This window comes from Diaphorina citri, unplaced genomic scaffold (genome assembly GCF_000475195.1).
Source record: "Diaphorina citri unplaced genomic scaffold, Diaci psyllid genome assembly version 1.1 scaffold521, whole genome shotgun sequence".
NCBI classification, from domain to species: domain Eukaryota; kingdom Metazoa; phylum Arthropoda; class Insecta; order Hemiptera; family Psyllidae; genus Diaphorina; species Diaphorina citri.
The window spans coordinates 63,439-86,389 of NW_007377955.1; the positions used below are offsets into that span (position 1 = coordinate 63,439).

The 22,951-nt window shown below is 39.9% G+C and overlaps 2 protein-coding genes across 2 annotated transcripts in view; one reads left to right on the top strand and one right to left on the bottom strand.

The window, feature by feature from the left end:
• The first annotated feature begins 35 nt into the window (after positions 1-35).
• Positions 36-859, top strand: LOC103509703 (cilia- and flagella-associated protein 161-like). Its single transcript, XM_008474330.2, has 2 exons — positions 36-194; positions 415-859. Exons 1-2 carry the CDS (start codon positions 164-166, stop codon positions 774-776), a joined length of 393 nt encoding a protein of 130 aa, XP_008472552.1. The 5' UTR covers positions 36-163; the 3' UTR covers positions 777-859.
• Positions 860-960: 101 nt separating this feature from the next.
• Positions 961-22,951, bottom strand: part of LOC103509704 (dynein heavy chain 2, axonemal-like) — a 70,549-nt gene continuing 48,558 nt past the window's right edge. The window contains exons 57-79 of the mRNA XM_026823990.1: positions 22,288-22,432; positions 21,757-21,822; positions 21,244-21,389; positions 20,748-20,829; positions 20,261-20,506; positions 19,778-19,942; positions 17,602-17,770; positions 16,571-16,637; positions 15,650-15,794; positions 15,117-15,182; positions 14,263-14,409; positions 12,701-12,851; positions 11,617-11,895; positions 10,817-11,181; positions 9,686-9,906; positions 8,845-9,080; positions 8,184-8,253; positions 7,653-7,822; positions 6,799-7,086; positions 6,108-6,401; positions 4,621-4,812; positions 3,463-3,809; positions 961-1,889 (exon numbers count right to left, since the gene is read on the bottom strand). Of these exons, the coding sequence (XP_026679791.1) occupies positions 1,602-1,889; positions 3,463-3,809; positions 4,621-4,812; positions 6,108-6,401; positions 6,799-7,086; positions 7,653-7,822; positions 8,184-8,253; positions 8,845-9,080; positions 9,686-9,906; positions 10,817-11,181; positions 11,617-11,895; positions 12,701-12,851; positions 14,263-14,409; positions 15,117-15,182; positions 15,650-15,794; positions 16,571-16,637; positions 17,602-17,770; positions 19,778-19,942; positions 20,261-20,506; positions 20,748-20,829; positions 21,244-21,389; positions 21,757-21,822; positions 22,288-22,432 (4,345 nt within the window). The 3' untranslated portion in view covers positions 961-1,601. The remainder of the gene's footprint in view (positions 1,890-3,462; positions 3,810-4,620; positions 4,813-6,107; positions 6,402-6,798; positions 7,087-7,652; positions 7,823-8,183; positions 8,254-8,844; positions 9,081-9,685; positions 9,907-10,816; positions 11,182-11,616; positions 11,896-12,700; positions 12,852-14,262; positions 14,410-15,116; positions 15,183-15,649; positions 15,795-16,570; positions 16,638-17,601; positions 17,771-19,777; positions 19,943-20,260; positions 20,507-20,747; positions 20,830-21,243; positions 21,390-21,756; positions 21,823-22,287; positions 22,433-22,951) is intronic.

Consider the following 22,951-nt stretch of genomic DNA (forward strand, 5'->3'; position numbering starts at 1 on the left):
AAACTAGATTTGGAAATGTTATCTGAAATGTCCCAAAATCAGTTCATTTCAAGCCAATGTAAACAGATTTTTGACTAACTCTAACTACTACTTGCCTACCTACTTTTACACTACAAATTTTAAGCAGTCTGATTAACTTGGATTTCATTACTAAGTTCACCCTATGGGGGAGTACAGTGAAGGTGTACTGGTAGGTAAGTGCCAACAAGAAGTGTTAGAAGGTACCTCGGTAGGTAGTAACTTGTTAAATTATTTACTTATAGGCTGATCTGATCCCTAGTTTTATGAGCTCCAGACTTGACTCATTGAAACACAAGGAAGTATCAAGTGAGTGTTTTATCTTGTTCTGATTGATACCTTTAGACCTAAATCAAATCAAATTCCTCCTTATAAATAAACATTTTCTATGAACAGGAGATTGGAATGAAAAACTTCTATCCAGACAAGCTGCCCTCAATCAATTTATTCAAAGGAAGAAGAGCAATTCACTTCTAACTCAGAAATCTGCAAAAATTAAACAGAATCTGCTGCGTGAAGTACAAATCAGTGTACAACCAGATGGCATTGTTAGATATGGAGACACAGTGCAGATTGTCAACCCTGAGTTCAACACAGCAATGTCAAGTGTTATATCACACCGGGATGTTTATAATGTTCAAGACTTGCGAGTGGGATGTGTACTCAGTGGTTCTAAAAACCAAACACCTTGTGTGAGAAATGTTTTCAAAATTGCAAGTCTAGATCCTGACAATGAGTTGTACAAACCTTTGCGGTAAGGATTATCTACCTATTCCTACTCTACACATCTTCAATAAGAAGTAATAATGAAGAGGTTGGAGTGGTAAATATTGAAAGAAAATGATTGGAACTCATGCAAATAGGGTCAAGATGAAAAGGTTAGTTACATAACTTCTGGGTCAGGCGCAGAAATGTTTCCTATCAATCAACAATTTATCAGCAAGCCGGAAAATAACGAATTACCCAATCAGGGAATGAACGAAGAGAGTTAGATTTTTTTTTAGTTTGCCTTTTTGTTTGCAACGAATGATTTTTATCATGTCGTATGTACGTATGTAGTGGGAACACTCTCATTTAAATGCTCATTGCTTACAGGACATTCGGGGGGCAATCGGCATTCACCCAATTGAACAGATAGAAGTAGTAGGCGTCCACAACGGAGAACCGACCCTCGACTAGTACCGACCCAAGAGAAAACAAACCATGCTAATGAATAGAAGCGTCCTCAACGGAGCCTTGACCATAGCTTTGACCCTAGCTGAAAATGAAGAAACTGAGCTGAGTATTTCTTCTCCGATGGTGGCCGTTGTGGCCGAGCACTTCCAAACAATGATATTTAATAGGGGCAAGCTTTTACAATGACATCCAATAGGGGGTGCATAGTATTACAATAACATCAATGGGAACAGATAGGATTACAATAACATAAAGTTGGGAACAGGCAACATTACAATAACCAATAACATACAGTGGGGCAGGACGACACACAGTTGGGCAACATTACAAAAACATTTAATGGGGGGGGCAAGTATATGTACATTGTACATCGCATTACAACGACACCCAATGGGGATCAGGCAGCATTACGAGGACAATGTAAGTAGAATAGCTGTCCCCCGTTTGACCCAATGGTCCGGGGGTATCTCGCCACTATCAAGCCCCACGGGTACAATGTACTCCCCGCGTTTTGCTGTATAATACACCGGACACTCATACAACGTATCCGGCGGTTTGTGTTGGTTCACCACCGGTTTGCAATGCAACACGGGCAGTTTATAGATGAGCTGTAGAGGCAGTGGTTCGCATAGGGAGCGGTTTGATTTATTCCAGCCTGCTCCCTCCAGGAATAGACCACACACGTATACGCCTTCCTGGGAATAGAAAGCGGAATCCATTATTACATGTCAATTTATTAATAAGAATGTAAATCACCCCTAAAGGGGATTTAGCTCTCTTTGAATTACTGTGAAATGTTCCTACACTTTTTTGTGGAGGTTTGATAAAGGGAACTGTAACAACGGAGGTCTTATCGTCCCGAACTCGAAGAGAGAAGGAGTACAGGATAGGAGAAAGCCAGCCGTTCCGAGAACGAACCTTATCTGTTTAGGATTAAGTAATAATATGTATTTTAATTGCCAGTACCTTGCGGTGTTCACAATAATTATGGACTTAAAATTAACTTAAAACTATAACATAAAAAAAACTTCTGTCAAGACTTTGATTAGACTGCGGGGGGGTAAAGGGATTCGTAGATTCTTATAATCTTAACCCATCCTCAGAATGGGCTTTTTGTGTATGAATTAAAGCTGGTTACTAACTAAGCTCCATCCCAGCAGGATAAACAAGGTATATTCTATTCTAATAACGATTGCAATTTTCTTTTCGCTCCTAGGCGCCTTCCATGCCTCTCAACTGTCAGGCAACATTCTCCGAATATTCACAACTGGCGAAAACTCAACTCAAAGAGGTATATTCTATTCTAATAACGATTGCAATTCTCTTTTCGCTCCTAGGCGCCTTCCATGCCTCTCAACTGTCAGGCAACATTCTCCGAATATTCACAACTGGCGAAAACTCAACTCAAAGACATGAACGAGACTGTCGAGTATCTGGGACTGTTTGGTACCACGGACTATGTAAGTACAGAGATCATTCGATAAAATGGAATATACCTTATTTAATGTTTATCTTGCCAGCCTAGTTAGCTTAGTTGGTAGTGCGTCTGCCTTGTAGTCCGCCCCGGTAATCGAACCCGCGACCTAGCGCTTACATTTTAAACTCAGACTGTGGTCCTGACTATATTTCATCTACAACGTAGATTCGTTTAAGCTTAACCAATCTTTTGGGCGTGTTTGCCCCTACATCTAAGCCTCAGAATGAACTTTTGTGATCTACCTACTTACTTTTTTTTTTAAAGATTGTAACCACTTACGCATTACTTCAAAAGACATATTCTTTTACATCCATGCCTAATGTCTATCCAGGAACTCAAAATTTCGGTCGAAAAAATTTCCGCCCCCGCGATTCGAACCCGGCACCTCCAGCTTGAGAATCAGTGCTCTTAACCACTCAGCCACAGAGGTGGGCTGTGATTTAGTTACCTGCGGTGGTATTGTAATCTCTTCATCAATATCAGCCATGGGTGTAAACTCCCACTCCAGCGTGTCAATAGGTATGTTCCGAGATCTGGACGCTATCTGTTTGACAGACCGTCAGGAATCCCGTAGGAACCGTGTACGCTGACAGCGAGAACAGTACAGGGGTGTCTCACTGTGCTCGCCCAAGTCTGGAAGTGGCGCCACACGGTTCTATGAGGTCATTGACCAGGATCCGAGGGGTTTGAGAGAGGGTAGGCACGCAGCCCAAGTCGTGCAGGGATGTTACCTTCGTAAATACATTGGAAACTACCTACTCAGCCACAGAGGTGGGCTGTGATTTAGTTACCTGCGGTGGTATTGTAATCTCCTCATCAATATCAGCCATGGGTGTAAACTCCCACTCCAGCGTGTCAATAGGTATGTTCCGAGATCTGGACGCTATCTGTTTGACAGCCGTCAGGAATCCCGTAGGAAACGTGTACGCTGACAGCCAGAACAGTACAGGGGGTCTCACTGTGCTCGCCCAAGTCTGGAAGTGGGCCACACGGTCTATGAGGTCATTGACCCAGGAGCCGAGGGGTTTGAGAGAGGGGTAGGCACGCAGCCAGTCGGCAGGGATGTTACCTTCGTAAATACATTGGAAGATGGCTTCCAGGGGAGGGGACATGATCATTTGACCCAGTAGTGCTTTGCCTGGATAATGAGAGAGAGAAGATTTGGCGAGAAATTAAGCTGTGTCTACACATAGTCGACCGGCCGTCGATCGACGAGGTAAATCTATGTTGTCGAAAACCAAAAGAAAATCGGAAATTTAGTGACAAAATCCCACATAAGATACGTATTTTTGTTTAACAACGAGTGTATGACGAAAAATAAACATCGCACCCTTCATTTTACATTAGGTAAACCTTATTTTCACGTAAAAATTCCCACCTTGTAATGAAAATAGAATAATGTCCGGTACAAAAATTCCGTAAAAACGCCGACCAATCAGTATTTTTCCAGCAACACCCTGGTACCTGTGCTAAATGTGTGGGCTAAACGTTTAAGGCAGTGTGGACACACCTTTAGATAGAAACAATCAATAAAATTTATCGACGGGCTGCCCAAAGTTTGGGTTGCCAAAACGACACAGCATACTTCTCAGACAGAATTGTTACAGGTAAAATGAAACGGACCGGGTATACTACGACACAGATAAAGGGCATTAGGAGTGAATTATTACCTAGATTCTCCAGAGAACTCCTTATTCTAGTCAAGAGTACATTGTAGCGTTGTATTTCCTGGAGTAGTACTATGTCTAGCGGGGTTTTATCCTTGCCCAGGTTCTTATCTGTGGTATCGTAGTCAATTGTTATTAGTTATCACCTAGATTCTCCAGAGAACTCTTTATTCTAGTCAGGAGTACATTGTAGCGTTGTATTTCCTGGAGTAGTACTATGTCTAGCGGGGTTTTATCCTTGCCCAGGTTCTTATCTGTGGTGTACTAGTTATTAGTTATTACCTAGATTCTCCAGAGAACTCCTTATTCTAGTCAGGAGTACATTGTAGCGTTGTATTTCCTGGAGTAGTACTATGTCTAGCGGGGTTTTATCCTTGCCCAGGTTCTTATCTGTGGTGTCGTAGTCAATTGGATCAGGTAGACGGCCTAGGATACCACTTGCCAGAGCGCTCACTTGCTCTTCCTTGCTTTCACCTGTGAAAAAAGAAGAATATGAAGGTGCCCGTGTACTTTTTTAGTCCGTCCTTCCTTTATTATTACAATAGTAATAAAAAGGTATAAGGGACGGACTATTGTATTCGCTTCGGTGTCGTCTGTGTTTCTGTCAGTCTGTCTGTCTGTTCCCATAGACCATAGAAGGACTTATCCAAACCTGGTCGACCTATATATCAAATTAAAGGTCTTTTTACCAGGATCACGAAAATGGTGGTGCAAATTTCGCTAGACTTAATCTCGCGAGATTACTTTCTATGGAGTCTATCAAGTTGGTAGAGTAGTGTACACATAGGTACACGGGTCAAAAACCGCTCTATACTCTCGGTAGAGCGCTCTATGACCTGTATACACTACTCTACGAACTTGATAGACTCCGTAGGCCTTAAGGATTGGTCTCGCGAAAAAGTTCACAGTGTACTGGCACTTTTAGAACCACGATTAGTCCGGTAGTAACAAGCTTGCTTGTCATGAAGAACCAATGTTTTCTCATTACCTAAAGGTTTTCCCAATGGATCACTATAGTCAAGCAACGTTGGGCGTGGTTAATATAATATCCGTATGGGTGATACCGGTAAATCGTAAACTTTGACGTCACGGCATACGCTCCCGTAGGCGATGACGTCACATCAAATGTCCCGAGCAAAGCTACCTCATCCAAGCTAACTAGACTGGCTGGTTTAGAAGCTTAGGTATTCAAAATAAGAGTGTTAGGGCGTGCGCGAACGTCAAGAGTTCAAAACGAAACCGCTCGACCCGACTTAGAGCAACACGACTGTTTTTATGATAAGTACCTACAGAGGGGAACACAGGAAATGAGAAACCACAGAGACCATAGTATGGTCTAATTTCCTACGAGTATAACTAGTGTACCTAGTACCCTATAGAACCGCGGGTTAAGTGCACCTGCCTTCCTGCTTATAGTTTGTCATTGGATATCTTGGTATCAGATATAAAAAAAAAATCAATTCAATAATAATAAACTGCATATTAAAAAAATTAGGTAGGTACATAGGTACTGATTTTCTTTAATCACGATCGAATAATCTACGGGCTAAAAAATTCCCGGAGGGACGGGCCCAGCTTGTTCCTTTCTAGCTCAGTTCTGTAATAATATTGTTCAAAATATAGATCAGCTTTACCTCATTGTCCAGTGCTGTAGGCAAGTTATTAAACTCCTTTAGTTCTCACCTTTAGTATCACTAGTCAAAATATAGATCAGCTTTACCTCATTGTCCAGTGCTGTAGGCAAGTTATTAAACTCCTTTAGTTCTCACCTTTAGTATCACTAGTATCTGTTTCCAACGAAATGAGAGCCTTGAAGAAATTATTTGATTCCGTAATCAGCGAAGTTATGTCCGCATTGGGATGTTGTCCAAACGCATGCGAATGGTCAACGTTAGGGAGACCCTGTATATTATCTATATAGGATTCTAGAGTGCCATCTTCAGGGATGTAGTAGTAAGGGAGGGAGGATAGCTTGTAGTTAGGTTCGCTTAGGCATTTCTCTACAAACAACTGATTGGAGTAGGTATTCAACAGGCGACGATCCCATTGATCTGTTACATGACCTGAGAATAGAATAAATGCAATTTCTTTGTGTTATGTCATATCAGGTGCTCACTACAGGCATCACTGCAGCATTGTAGGATTTTCCAAATATCTCAATAATCCTAACACCAAATGTTTACCCACTACGCTGGCACTTGTCGCTATGCGCATTTATATGACATAGCTACTCATTTTCCTCACGAGGCTGAGTGGGCCCCGCAACAGCCAGTCATGGGGTCAATCATTTACATAATGCCATTTTTTTGACCCCGTCGGGAATCGAACCCGGGTCTCCCGCGTACAAGGCGAGCGCAGTGAACACTACACCATGGGAGCTGACCGAATAGAATAGTATTTGATTCAGTGATTTCCAGATAAAATTTAGAAATCACTTCGTTGATTCAAATAGAACGTTACCTCCATAGTTGATTTCTGCTATAAGATACTGTAGAGCTGCCCAGGGCGTGGGTTCCTTATATTCATCCAGATAAGTAGACAATATGTTCTCCGATATTTCAAAGTCCGAATCATTGAAACTATACACCACATTCCAGCCGAGAGTTTGAAACTTCTTTCGCTCTATTATGAGAGAATGAAGAAAGCTCAGGGCGTACAGTAGCTTCTTGTATTTGAACTGGGAGAGACACTTGTAGAATTGAACAGGGGATAGAGAGCGGTACAGTCGCTTCATATTAGCTTTGATACCTGGAGAGAAATCAGGAACAAGATAAATTTACATCTGTTGAACTTAGAAAAAAGGGCCTTACGAAACTCGTATGAGCCCGACTGAGTCCAAAATTGAAATTGGTAAATTTCTTTTAAATATTGAACACTTTTGTCTAATTTGAGGAAAATCAGATAAACTGTTCAGGAGTTAGGTATACTGAAACAAACAATTTTTCACAGGGCCCCTGCGGGACCTTCAGAAGCCCAATGGGTGCTAAGATATATAATGAGAAAATTTCCTTTATGGGTCAAACTTTATGTAATGTATCACTAGGATATTTCACCTTATAATGGCAATTTTTGGGAAAGATTGCTTTCTTTGCAGAATAACCTTCATTAAAGACCTGACAAACCTTTTCCTCCAATTTGGGATTCCCTAATGTGGATCTGTACTTGAATCAGATTTTTTTTTTTTCGAACGTCCTGTAGGCAATATAATTTAAATGGGAGTGTTCCCACTACACACGACACGATTTTTTTCCCTAAAGACAAGTGGGAATAGGTCTGGAAAACTGAATGACTAATTGTATATTATGAAACTTTACCTTTGGGCGGCTCAGTGGTCATCTTGAGTGAGTCCCGTAGGATAGAGGCCGGGAAGTCTGGATGCGGTGAAGAACTAAGCCACAGTCGGAACTGTGGATGAAGCTTAGTATCAGGTAGTAACTCTATGAGCTTGTCTAGTTTGGGCATCCAAGATAGGGACAGGTGACAGAAAGGAAAGTCGTGTGATGTTCACACCAGATTTTTTTTTCATTAATCTTTTTACACTGGTAATGCTATTACTGGTTGCTACTCGTACCTAGTAAGCTGCAATTTGGTGGGAATGTTCCTAATATGTTCTATTTAGATGTGCAAGAAGAGAGGATTCTTGCCGAAATCTAAACCGATCCCTTATTATGATCCATTTTCCGTGGCGAAGCATGGGCAACCTGCTAGTATTTGAATATTGTTCTTACCTTGCGGTTGAGTACTATGCCACCACGTAAGAGAAAGGAATATTCCGCCGCAACTAGTTTTTCTGCTTTCTCTCTGATTTTCACACAGATGAGAAATGCAAACAGGAGTTTGTGTCGTTCGAACAGGCCTTGACATGGCCTTCTGTTTGGCCTTCACGAATCAGCTTGGTAGCCAGGGGAATTTGACCTGCGAAATATGCAATAGAGGAAATAAATATGCAATAGAGGAAATAAATATGGAATAGAGGAAATAAATATGGAAGAGAGGAAATAAATATGGAATAGAGGAAGAGGAAAGAGAAATATGGAATTTTGGAGTGTGTAAAATTTGGAGGGACGGAAACATTCATGAAGCCGTGAAAAAATTATGAATAAAAGGTCGATTCCTACGTAAAATTGTGAAAAATTCAGATCTGAGGTCAAAAACTCCGAAAAAGTAAATTTAAAGGTCGGAAATTTAATTTTTATTTGCCGTTCTAATGAAAAAGAGTTGTGACGTCAGTGTACCTTCACTAGGAGAGAAGCACGTACGTGCTTCTTCCATCTTTTTTATTCTATTAAATTTACCTTGTCCCAAGGATAGATGGGTAAACTTGTCTTCTATCTTGAGATCCTTGGCTAGTTGTGTCAGTTCTCTTACCTTGTCCCAAGGATAGATGGGTAAACTTGTCTTCTATCTTGAGATCCTTGGCTAGTTGTGTTAGTTCTCTTACCTTGTCCCAAGGATAAACTTGTCTTTTATCTTGAGATCCTTGGCTAGTTGTGTCAGTTCTCTTACCTTGTCCCAAGGATAGATGGGTAAACTTGTCTTCTATCTTGAGATCCTTGGCTAGTTGTGTCAGTGCCAGGATGGAGTCCACACCAGGTGACAGTATAAACAGTAGTGGAGTTGTATTGCAGGATAATGATACTATGGTCTTCAGATCTAGAATGAGGGGTTCTACAAAGCGAGGACCTAACATGTCCTCTACGAATCTAGAGATGACAAAAAGCATTCTATCCTGCCGTAGACACCTGGAAACATTCAAAATCAAATGTTAAATTATTTGTGTTAAAGCAGAGCTTTTCACAACATTTTGTGGATATCACAGCATTACCAAGTGCCTCCTTTGCAAATAAATTTCCATATTTCACATATCTTTTTACACTGGTAATGTCGCCACTGGTCGCTACTCGATTAAAGTAAATTGTCCTCACGAGGTTGCGTGTACCCCGAACTCCAAGATCCAAGTTTTGTCGACTCTCGAGAGTCGACAAAACTTAGAACCCGCCGGGAATCGAACCTTGGACCTCCGGCGTGCAAGCCTAGTGTGATACTCACTCGACCACGGAGGTTGCCATCTGGAAACAATTTTGTTTTGAAAGAACTGAGTTCTACGTTTTTAATTCGACAATTTTGCATTTTGTTCGATCTTTTTACCGCTTTCTTTTAGGTGACAAGGTTCTCCTGGAGGAGCTCTTCCACCCAACCACTAAATTTTTCTTTTACTGTGAGCCTTTAAGATATTTCACCAGGGAGGTCTTGAATGTTCCTAGACTTTTTGAGTTCCTTATATCCCTATAAGTTAACAGCCCCCCTGAAATGTGTCACAAGACTTTTGTAACACACTGTATCTTACCTGACTATGAGCATCTTCTGGAAGGGGTCACACACTGTATTCCAAGGACTCACCAAGTCCACATTCTCCGGCTCATTGGAGAAGTACCACGAGTTCCATTCTCTCCCCATCTGTTCTAACGACTGGACCAGGCCATAGAACCCATCTAGTTTACTCAGCTCTGATATGTTATCCCAAGCTGGGCCAGATATCCAGATAGGTGATGGGTTCTCAGGTTGTTCCTTAGGAATAGAATATAATAACAGATTTGCTTGCCATGCAGAAGGTCCCGGGTTCGAATCCCAACATCGACAAAAATCTGTACTCGTTTTTCGATTGCAAATATTTCAACGGGTTACTTTCTGGTGTTCTCGTGTTGACCCAGCACCTAAATGAATAGAATAGAATAGAATAGAATAATAATAGAATTACTAAGTTCCTCCTTTAGAATGGATTCCTTTTTACTTTCCTTATCCTATAGGAAGGAAAGTAATGTAATCGGGTCAAATTTTCGATGGTCAGTTTTTAGTGTCAAAACTAGCAGTTGTTTTATTGCTACGAAATAAAAACGGCGGTGAAACACTCATATTGAAAAAAAGTTATGGAAATATGGACCATGTTATCGAGAAGTGCAAAATCCCTCACTAAATACGGTAGGTACCTATTCTCTCCTAAGAATACAGCAAGCCAGTTATTTCAGTTCCAGTGAGCATACACTTCACAAATATGAAACGATAAACTATAAATAAACTAAAAACACCCGTTCAAAATTCTAGTTAAAAGAGCAGTACTATTCCAATTGGAATCCGTGTAAACACAACAGAGAACTTGGTAGTATTTGAAAGAGTTAGTTAAAACAGTGGAAACACAGAAGACCACGGTTTCAATGAGAAATTAAAGTTCAAAAGAGTGTGACGCTATTTCAAAGTGTTGTTGAAAGTTCAAGAGACGATCTCGGTGGTTGTTCAGTCACCATGATCAGAGGGGAATATCCTTCCCCTGTGAGGAACAATGAGAGACACTTCAAGATAGAAGTCCCTGAGGAAAACACAGAAGACCACGGTTTCAATGAGAAATTAAAGTTCAAAAGAGTGTACGCGATTTCAGTGTTGTTGAAAGTTCAAGAGACGATCTTGGTGGTTGTTCAGTCACCATGATCAGAGGGGAATATCCTTCCCCTGTGAGGAACAATGAGAGACACTTCAAGATAGAAGTCCCCGAGGATGTCGACTCTAAGGAGTTCATCCAGAAGGTGTTAGCCACCATCGCTCGCACCACATCCGCTGTGAAACCCTTCGTCTGTGAGGGCGAAGGTGATAATGGGTTCTTCAGAGTCACCATGATCAGAGGGGAATATCCTTCCCCGGTGAGGAACAATGAGAGACACTTCAAGATAGAAGTCCCCGAGGATGTCGACTCGAAGGAGTTCATCCAGAAGGTGTTAGCCACCATCGCTCGCACCACATCCGCTGTGAAACCCTTCGTCTGTGAGGGCGAAGGTGATAATGCAATAATCACTATCAATCAAATTATAAATTCTTTGTGAGAATTAAAAGTCACTTTTGATTTGCCAACAATCACACTCAACTTACAATGTTGCGGTTTTCTGAACTTTGTGACAATCTGCTGAAGACGGGTCTGGAATTTGGACCCGAAACGTCCAGTACAAAACAAGGTACGTGCCAATTTCAAGACCAGAAAACCACAACATTGTAAGTTATGAATTCATTGTGGTAAAGCAGAGTTTTTCACAACTTTAGTGGACATCACAGCATGACTAAGTTCTTCCTTTGCAACCAATTTCCACACTTCAATAATCTTTTGCTGTCACTTTTGCCTTTTTTTTGAAAAAACAAAGTAGATTTAAAATTTTAAACCTAGATAGGTATCAATTTTCATTCGGTTGTCATGAGATCTTCCAGCACTCAACATATTTATAGTAATGGGCTTACCTTCTTCTTTGATGGCAAAGTTGACGATGGCCGTGTTAGCAAATACTTCTGGTGGATAATGAGGATTACTAATCTTGGTAGTCACATGAGATCTTCCAGCACTCAACATATTTATAGTAATGGGGTTACCTTCTTCTTTGATGGCAAAGTTGACGATGGCCGTGTTAGCAAATACTTCTGGTGGATAATGAGGATTACTAATCTTGGTAGTCATGAACAGACGGAAGTTCTTATCGTATGGAACTGTCTTCTCACCCAGTCGAATATAAGGTTTGTCGTCTGCAATAAGGAAAGGAATTTGTGGGTTACCTATACAAACCGTATTTTTACTACGGTACAAAAAGCTGGCAGTTCAATAAAAGCTGTACCTAAAAAGATCGGTAAATCACGTAAAATTTCATGTTTTGTACTCATTTTTCGATTGCAAACATTTTGATGGATTGCGAATATAAGGTTTGTCGTCTGCAATAAGGACAGGAATTTGTGGGTTATCTATACAAAGCGTACTTTTATTACGGTACAAAAAGCTGGCAGTTTAATAAAAGCTGTACCTAAAAAGATCGGTAAATCACGTAAAATTTCATGTTTTGTACTCATTTTTCGATTGCAAACATTTTGATGGATTACTTTCTGGTGTTTTCGTGTTGACCCAGCACCTAAATCGGAAGTATTGTGTCTCTTCTCGCCCATCTGATGAGAGATATACTATGGGATGGGTATGCTAAGACACGGACCACTTGAGTCTAAAAAATAGAGCTACATAGGTAAATTTAACTATAGCAAAGTAAAAATAGGATCTTACATATGATAACCGTATTCTTGTCTAGAACAGGTTTGATGGCGCTTTCAATGTGTTCAGGTGATGAGAGACATACTATGGGATGGGCATGCTACGACACGGACCACATGAGTCTAAAAAATAGAGCTACATAGGTAAATGTAACTATAACAAAGTAAAAATAGGATCTTACATATGATAACCGCATACTACGGGATGGGTATGCTAAGACACGGACCACATGAGTCTAAAAAATAGAGCTACATAGGTAAATGTAACTATAGCAAAGTAAAAATAGGATCTTACATATGATAACCGTATTCTTGTCTAGAACAGGTTTGATGGCGCTTTCAATGTGTTCAGTAACATTTTGCAATAGTACAGGAGTTCCCATTTCCATCGCCTTCTCTAAGATTTTCATATAGCTATCCGTGCTGAAGTCTATCACTTGTAAGCCCTGAAATATTAACACGAAATTAATAGAGACGACCATTTCCCGATTTTGAAAATTTGGACCGATTGCAATACTTTCATTACTAGTATAGCTCGCTATACTGTAGTAATAGAAAGTAAAAAATACAATTATTTTAATTTCATTGTTAAAAAAAAGAGGTTTGATCGTCCCGAAATCAAAGAGAGAGGGAAGACAGAATAGGAGAAAGCCAGCCGTTCCAAGAACGAACATTAACCGTTGAGGATAAAATCCGCTCCGGGCGGAAATCCAACCCGCGGCCTAGCGCTTACGAGGCAGACGCGCCACCAACCAAGCTAACTAGGCTGGCAAATTAATTTGAAGGACCCATTTAGGACTTTTTAAGCAGCGCGGAGACTGATCATACACTTCCAACACTTCAGACATTTCCGACAAATTTTGTATTTTGCTTCCTATGTTAAATAATGGTAGTCCGCACACCTATCCGTATCAGACATTTCCAACACTTCCGACATACTACCATTACTTAACATAGGAAGCAGAGTACAGGATTTGTCGAAAATGTCTGAAGTGTTGGAAGTGTATGATCAGTCTGCGCGCTGCTTGAGTATGGAATGACCCAGTTCATCACGAAGCTACGGGAGAGAAAAAGAGCAACATGAGTAGGGATGGACATGCTATGATAAAGACCACACGCGTCCAATGTAGCAGTTGTTTCATTGCTACGAAATGAGGAAAAGGACACGGTTAGCAAAGTGGTAAAGCGCTTGCTTGCCATGCAGAAGGCCCCGGTTCGATTTCAAACAAAAAAAAAAAAAAAAAAAAAAAAAAAAAAATTGTACTCCAGCATCGAAAAAAAATGTCAACGGGTTACTTTCTGGTGTTCTTATGTTGACCCAGCACCTAAATGGGAAGGTATTGCGTCTCTTCTCGCCCATCTGATGAGGAACACACTATGGGATGGACATGCTATGACAAAGACCACACGCGTCCAATGTAGCAGTTGTTTTATTGCTACGAAATAAAAACGGCGGTGAAACACTCATATTGAAAAAAAGTTATGGAAATATGGACCATGTTATCGAGAAGTGCAAAATCCCTCACTAAATACGGTAGGTACCTATTCTCTCCTAAGAATACAGCAAGCCAGTTATTTCAGTTCCAGTGAGCATACACTTCACAAATATGAAACGATAAACTATAAATAAACTAAAAACACCCGTTCAAAATTCTAGTTAAAAGAGCAGTACTATTCCAATTGGAATCCGTGTAAACACAACAGAGAACTTGGTAGTATTTGAAAGAGTTAGTTAAAACAGTGAAAACACAGAAGACCACGGTTTCAATGAGAAATTAAAGTTCAAAAGAGTGTTGTGGAAAGTTCAAAGTGTTGTTGAAAGTTCAAGAGACAACCTCGGTGGTTCTTCAGAGTCACCATGATCAGAGGGGAATATCCTTCTCCTGTGAGGAACAATGAGAGACACTTCAAGATAGAAGTCCCCGAGGATGTCGACTCTAAGGAGTTCATCCAGAAGGTGTTAGCCACCATCGCTCGCACCACATCCGCTGTGAAACCCTTCGTCTGTGAGGGCGAAGGTGATAATGGTTTCAATGAAATGCCTAGCCCGCCCATCCCCCCACCAGAGACGGAGGAAGAGCTATGCACGGAGTCATCAGAAGACTGCCTTGACGTTCTAGGGAGGAAATTTAAACCCAAAGACGACCCGAAGAGCATCAAGAAGAAACACAAGGATCAGGCCAAGGCAAGGAAAGCGCTACAGAAGGAGTGCAATAAGAAGGCGAAGGAGATCATGAGAGAGTTCAAGTTGAAGGAGAAACATCGGCAGAAGAAGGAGAAGGAACGACTGGCGAGGATTCAACGGTTCGAGAAACAGAAGGACAAGGAGGAGAAGAAATGTCGCAAGGAGAGAAAGAAGTGTGAGAAAGATAAGGAGAAGGTATGTTCTATATTCGTTCCCGAGTATCATGGTAGGATTGGACACTGGAGGTCTTGGGTTCGATTTCCGGCGAGGTCTAACCTGAAGATTTAAAAACATAAAAATAGGTCAACCTAGGGGCACGGTTGGTCCAGTGGTAACGCGCTTGCTTGCCATGCAGAAGGTCCCGGGTTCGAATCCTACCATCGACAAAAATTTGTACTCTAACATTGCAGTAGAACATAATATGTTGAGCATATTAGTTAGCGATTTCAATATGAACACTGATGATTCTGATGAAGATAGGACGCAAAATGCCCATCAGATCTAATCAGAGATTTAGATTACTCACCGAATCAGTCTTGGGATCTATTTCCTGTGATTCATCTGACCGGGAACTCTGGGGTGACTTCTTGTCCTGGAATCAGAAGACCACATAAAGTATAGACTATGCTTTTATTTTACGAGTATTTACTAGTGGTTGACCCGTCCTCTGTACGGGATCAGCGCGGCGTAAGAGGCATGACTTTGAAGTGCCGCCATTTTGAATCAGAATGGAATGTGACAATTTTAAGTAGCCTATGTCGCCCTCAGTACTCTTCTTAACAACCACAAAGAATTTCATCCAAATCGGTCAAGCCGTTTTCTCGTGAAAAGAGGGCAAAAACAGGTCTATCAGCGTGACAGACAGACATACATAGGTACATACAGACAGACAGACAGACAGAAAAATTTCCAATGTGTTTTTTGGAATCGTGGGTGCATAAGGAGTAAGAATAACTAAAGATTTCACGATTCTAAGCAAAGTACAGACGAATCTACAATTTTATTTATAAAGATGTGATATTTGGGACCCTTTTGATACATAAGGAGTGAAAAAGTTACCTGTACTTCAAGTACATTGGTCTCCAGAATATCCACAGTCTCCAGAAATCTCTCAGCCACCTCCATAAGGGATTGCTCAGGACAATCCAGAATCCAGTCTATAGTGGTGCAATCGATGATGGACGGGTACTGCCTTTGAATATCCCTGTGGGAATAAAGAGGAATTTTCAATAGTGTGAGGCATAATTAAATGCTCGTCACAAATATCGTGATCCAAGTATTACGTGTAGATAAATTTTATGACTTGACTCGGATTCGAACCACCAACCTCCAGATCCCAAGACAAACGCGTTAACCACTGAGGTTCAAATATGACAAACATAAATATGGATCAGTTAGTCTAGTAATAATGCGCTTGCTTGCGCTGCAGAAGGTCCCGGGTTTGACTCTTAATGTAGACATATGCCTGCGGAAATAAATACAAAAATATGGAACCATTTACAAACCTTGGTTATTTGGAACCATTTACAAAGCGTGGTTATTTGGAGCCATTTACAAACCGTGGTTATTTGGAACCATTTACAAACCGTGGTTATTTGGAACCATTTACAAACCGTGGTTATTTGGAACCATTTAAAATTTCGTATTTCAATAACAAATATTGTAAAAAATTAGATGGACCTTTTTTTCTGTCCATTTCATAATGACTTGCACTTGTAATCAAAATTGTTGGACTTATGAGAGGGACAAATGCATTAGCAATGGTCAGGATCTCAATCTGAGTTTAAACTTAGGTAGCTGAAACCAAACCATTGGATTTAGCAAATCTAATCGGTTAACTTGAACCAGGTGCTCAGATTACAGTTCTGGCCATAAAGAAGAAGAAGAAAAAAAAATCCGAAGGAATAATAGTGAAAACGACTTTCTATTCATAGTAGGAACAAATGCAGGCGTAGACCCGCTAGAAACAGCTCAACTTACCAGAACCGATAGTCCATCCACTGTCGAATCAACTCGAGGGGTGGCTGTGCACCAAACTTCTCCCGTGCTGGCATATTCATGTTACAAACCGTGGTTATTTGGAACCATTTACAAACCTTGGTTATTTGGAACCATTTACAAACCTTGGTTATTTGGAACCATTTACAAACCGTGGTTATTTGGAACCATTTACAAACCGTGGTTATTTGGAACCATTTACAAACCATGGTTATTTGGAACCATTTACAAACCTTGGTTATTTGGAACCATTTACAAACCGTGGTTATTTGGAACCATTTACAAACCTTGGTTATTTGGAACCATTTACAAACCTTGGTTATTTGGAACCATTTACAAACCTTGGTTATTTGGAACCATTTACAAACCTTGGTTATTTGGAACCATTTACAAACCTTGGTTATTTGGAACCATTTACAAACCTTGGTTATTTGGAACCATTTACAAACCTTGGTTATTTGGAACCATTTACAAACCTTGGTTATTTGGAACCATTTACAAACCTTGGTTATTTGGAACCATTTACAAACCTTGGTTATTTGGAACCATTTACAAACCTTGGTTATTTGGAACCATTTACAAACCTTGGTTATTTGGAACCATTTACAAACCTTGGTTATTTGGAACCATTTACAAACCTTGGTTATTTGGAACCATTTACAAACCTTGGTTATTTGGAACCATTTACAAACCTTGGTTATTTGGAACCATTTACAAACCTTGGTTATTTGGAACCATTTACAAACCTTGGTTATTTGGAACCATTTACAAACCTTGGTTATTTGGAACCATTTACAAACCTTGGTTATTTGGAACCATTTACAAACCTTGGTAACATCCATCGACCATGTGGATGCTGCTTTAAAGTTTCATTTTAAGGTGTGTTTAGGAGTCATAAATTTTATGACTTGACTTGAACTAAAACCACCAAACTCCAGATCCAACATCCAACGCGTTAACCACTGCACCACCGAGGTTGGTACAAACTAAAAAATTCCAATAAAGAGGTACTCACTTGAACAGTTGGGCATATTTCTCAATGGCCATGACCCACTTGCTAAGAGATTTGGCAGCCACAGACACCATGCCAATTTCTTCAGGATCAAAATCGGGTAGATTGACGTAGTTGGTGATTTTCTTGAGAATTTTCTCAGGGATGTGATCCTTGTCATATTCGTACAGCTGGGAACAAGAGAAATATGGTATTAAATTGAAAAATAGTCAAAACGTGTTCAAAATCTGACCTGTTATCACAATCAGGATTTTTTTTCGGCTCTTTGCTTGGAGTTCGGGGTGCACACAGCCTTGTGAGGACAATTAAGTAGCTACTTTAATTGAGTAGCGAACAGTAGCGGTGTTATCAGTGTAAAAAGATTAAGTGTATTTCATCTACTTGTATGAGTAGATGAAAATTAATAGTAAAAGAAGCACTTTAGTTATGGTGTGATACCCACTAAAGTTGTGAGGAAGCTCTCTGCTTTACCACAGATAATTAATAATTTAATTTTTGATATAGAAGGTATAAAGCAACAACCTCAGTGGTGCAGTGGTTAGCGCGGTGGACTGTGGATCTGGAGTTTGGTGGTTCGAGTCCAAGTGAAGTCATGAAATTTATCGTAGTGAATTAAGCGGGGAACAACATTTATGCTTAATACAATTCTTCTTCTTCGCCTTATCCCACTATGCTTAGCGAAATTAAAATTCATTCAAAAGGTATAAAGCTCACCGATTCCAAGAACCTGGGCTCTCCTAGTTGTTTCTTGGCTTCAGCGAATGTGGGTTCACATCCCAGCGATTTTGAAGTGGGCCCTAGGACGGAATTTTTTTTTGAACTTGACCCTAAAAAGGGATTCCTTTGAAGTCGACCCTCGAATGGAATTCTCAGAGGTCAGCATTGACTTAAGAAAACCACTTTTTTTTATATGTTATTTATAAACTAAATGAATTTAATTGGATTATTTTGAAGTCGACCCTAGAACAGGATTTTGTTGAAGTCCCTAAAATAAAAATTACTCAAAATAGAACCCAGAATATCAAGTCTGCAAGCCTAGAGAAAAAAGAGAGAAGAACCTGTTAAAATATTTGCAACCGAAATACGAGTGCAATTTTTGCGGTAGTTTGGGAATCGAACCTTTGCAGTACTAAATCCAGTCGCATAATAGAGGACCATGGTTATATTCATCTATTAGTTCTTACCTAGTCCTACTAGTAGTAAATGACCTCTAGGTTGAGATATGACCCGTGTCATTCTGGTTATATGTTCTATGGCAAACTGGAATAGTACCAAATTCAGTCTAATAACTCCAGGACTACGGTTGTATTCATCTAGTTTGTCCATTATGAAGGTACGGATAACACCTAGGTCTGTAATGTCATCGTACTCGTGAGTCTCACTCATGAAATCACCTGGAACCAAAAGGAGATTGATAAATTTCGTGTAATCGCTTTCGACAAATACCATAAACTATTGAAAACATATTGATTATTGTCAATAAAATAACTAGAGAATCATAAACATCCCCCTAAAAAAAGAAGAGATGAAAAAAAGGCCGGACATGACCTTAAAAATCGAAGAGTTGTCCCTAAGAAGATGATAGTCAAAACGTGTTCAAAATCTGACCTGTAATCACAATCAGGAATTTTTTTCGGCTCTTTGCTTGGAGTTCGGGGTGCACACTAGTCAAAACGTGTTCAAAATCTGACCTGTAATCACAATCAGGAATTTTTTTCGGCTCTTTGCTTGGAGTTCGGGGTGCACACAGCCTTGTGAGGACAATTAAGTAGCTACTTTAAACGAGTAGCGAACAGTAGCGGTATTATCAGTGTAAAAAGATTGAGTGTATTTCATCTACTCGTATGAGTCGATGAAAATTAATAGTAAAAGAAGCACTTTAGTTATGTTGTGCTACCCACTAAAGTTGTGAGGAAGCTCTCTGCTTTATCACAGATAATTAATAATTGAATTTTTGAATTTTTTTTTTGGTATAAAGCAACAACCTCAGTGGTGCAGTGGTTAGCGCGGTGGACTCTGGATCTGGAGGTTGTTGGTTCGAGTCCAAGTGAAGTCATGAAATTTAGCGTAGTGAATTAAGCGGGGAACAACATTTATGCTTGACACAATTCTTTTTCTTCGCCTTATCCCACTATGCTTAACAGAATTAAAATTCCTTCAAAAGGTATAAAGCTCACCGATTCCAAGAACCTGGGCTCTCCTAGTTGTTTCTTGGCTTCAGCGAATGTGGGTTCACATCCCAGCAGTGTCATAACTGCATCCAGTACTATCATTAGCTTTGGATTAGGTCTCGGGAATGATTTGAGTTCTGTCAAGTCTTTCTTGTTTAGAGCTCCAAGTGCCTGGGAACACAGAATAGAATAGAACTTCTTATTGATATTTATTAGAGAAAATCAGAACTATTCATCAATATAGGCTTAGACCGGGAGAAATAACTTGAACTTTGTAAGCTACTTCTTTAGAGCTTTTAAGTGTCTGAAAAATATTGTAGATAAACAATGCGCCACGAAGTCATAAAACTGGAAATTGTGTCCAATGTTTGGAGATAGTTAGTAGCAAATGTCAGGACTTGCCCATCACTCCATTTGTCAAGGTATACCTTGTCCTTAAGATCAAATTAATTTGAAACCATATACTGATGAAAATGTGTAATCTCTCACCTCTACAGCTTCATTCATAGCAGGCATGGCTTCCTTCAGATCATTTTCAGCCTCAATGGCCAACTCTTGACACTCTGCTTTCTCCTCCTCTATACGATTACTTCGTATTGTCAACTGTTTGGCTGTTTCATCAGTGTTTCGTTTCTTCTCCATTATAACCACTAGGAATTCATCACATTCCTTCTTGTAGTTTTCCACGAGCACTTGGTTCTCTTCCATTTCTACTTTCATTTGTTCCACGATTACCTGGGGAGGGAAGAGAAGTTGTAAATTGTTGGGAAAAATCCGAAATTCCGAATCCTGAGTTAAAACTGATAAAATTAATCCATGTAAGGATGTCAGACATTGAAAAAAAAATCGAAATTTTCAAAATAATTGATCTTAAAATATAGAAGTATTTCGTGGAGCTTCATTTTTTTAAGCATGCACATGAAACCCGCACCTATAATAAGCACATAAGATCTACATAATTTTGTAATGTATTTACCTTAGTTTCGTCTATTTTGAACAGACCATTTCTCAGATTATTCGATTCCCGTGACAATTCTTCACGTTTCTCCTCTAGCATTCTGCAACCGAGAACGAAATAAAACCATTTAAGTAAACATTTCTAGTTTCTAGTGCTTGCCAAAGGTCAATTTCCACATATACAGGGTGAACACGAAAAACGTGACCAAAAGCCTAGGGTAGTAGATTTCTGAGGTCATTTCCAACAAAAAACATTCTATAACTTTTTTTCGTATCTCGCTTAGTTTCCGAGATATCCGCCATTTTAGAATGTGTTTTTATTGGAAATGACCTCAGGAATCTACTACCCTAGGCTTTTGGTCACGTTTTTCGTGTTCACCCTGTATATTTTCGGAAATTCGAGGAGAAATTGTAGTTGTAGCACGTCTAGCATCTTTGGATTTGGCCGATTGGTGAAGCCAATAGCCGATACAAGCGGTATTCAAAGTTCTAGTATAGAATGCGGACCAACTTACCTCTTATACCCCCGTACCAGGATAATGTAATTGGTGAGAGTGGTATAGTTGTGGCGACCTATTTCAGATAGCATTCGTTTGGACCATTTGGTAACCGATGTGTGGACACAAGTGAAAACTTTGGCCATCGAATTTTGGACCACTTTCTGAAAGGAAGAATAAGAGATGAGAAAATGTACCGTAAGTGACATAAGAGGGTCAGACTTTCAAAGTAGGTCCATCATTTATTTTCGTTACATTTTTGAAGAATTTTCAGTCTCATTTTGGCAACATAAAGAAGATGTATTTTAAACAAGTAACTATAAGGGATTGACTATCTATAGATCTATACCTACATACATATCTACCCTAACTTTGTACTGCAGTGTTAGTGCTCTCTCTAATAGTGCGATGAGCGTAGAACATAATATGTTGAGCATATTAGTTTGCGGTTTCAATATGAACACTGATGATTCTGATGAAGATAGGACGCAAAATACCCATCAGATCTAATCAGAGATTTAGATTACTCACCGAATCAGTCTTGGGATCTATTTCCTGTGATTCATCTGACCGGGAACTCTGGGGTGACTTCTTGTCCTGGAATCAGAAGACCACATAAAGTATAGACTACGCTTTTATTTTACGAGTATTTACTAGTGGTTGACCCGTCTTTTGTACGGGATCAGCGCGGCGTAAGAGGCATGACTTTGAAGTGCCGCCATTTTGAATCAGAATGGAATGTGACAATTTTAAGTAGCCTATGTCACCCTCAGTACTCTTCTTAACAACAACAAAAAATTTCATCCAAATCGGTCAAGCCGTTTTCTCGTGAAAAGAGGACAAAAACAGGTCTATCAGCGTGACAGACAGACATACATATACATAGGTACATACAGACAGACAGAAAAATTTCCAATGTGTTTTTTGGAATCGTGGGTGCATAAGGAGTAAGAATAACTAAAGATTTCACGATTCTAAGCAATGTAAAGACGAATCTACAATTTTATTTATAAAGATGTAATATTTGGGATCCTTTTGATACATAAGGAGTGAGAAAGTTACCTGTACTTCAAGTACATTGGTCTCCAGAATATCCACGGTCTCCAGAAATCTCTCAGCCACCTCCATAAGGGATTGCTCAGGACAATCCAGAATCCAGTCTATAGTGGTGCAATCGATTATGGACGGGTACTGCCTTTGAATATCCCTGTGGGAATAAAGAGGAATTTTTATAAATAGTGTGAGGCATACTTAAATCCTCGTCACAAATATCGTGATCCAAGTATTACGAGTAGATAAATTTTATGATTTGACTCGGATTTGAACTACCGACCTCCAGATCCCAAGTCAAACACGTTGACCACTGAGGTTCAAATATGACAAACATAAAAAATATGGATCAGTTAGTCTAGTAGTAATGCGCTTGCTTGCGCTGCAGAAGGTCCCGGGTTCGACTCCTAATGTGTAGACATATGGTTATTTGGAACCATTTACAAACTGTGGTTATTTGGAACCATTTAAGTACAAACCGTGGTTATTAGGAACCATATACAAACCTTGGTTATTTGGAACCATTTACAAACCGTGGTTATTTGGAACCATTTAAAAACCGTGGTTATTTGGAACCATTCACAAACCGTGGTTATTTGGAACCATTTACAAACCGTGGTTATTTGGAACCATTTACAAACCGTGGTTGTTTGGAACCATTTACAAACCGTGGTTA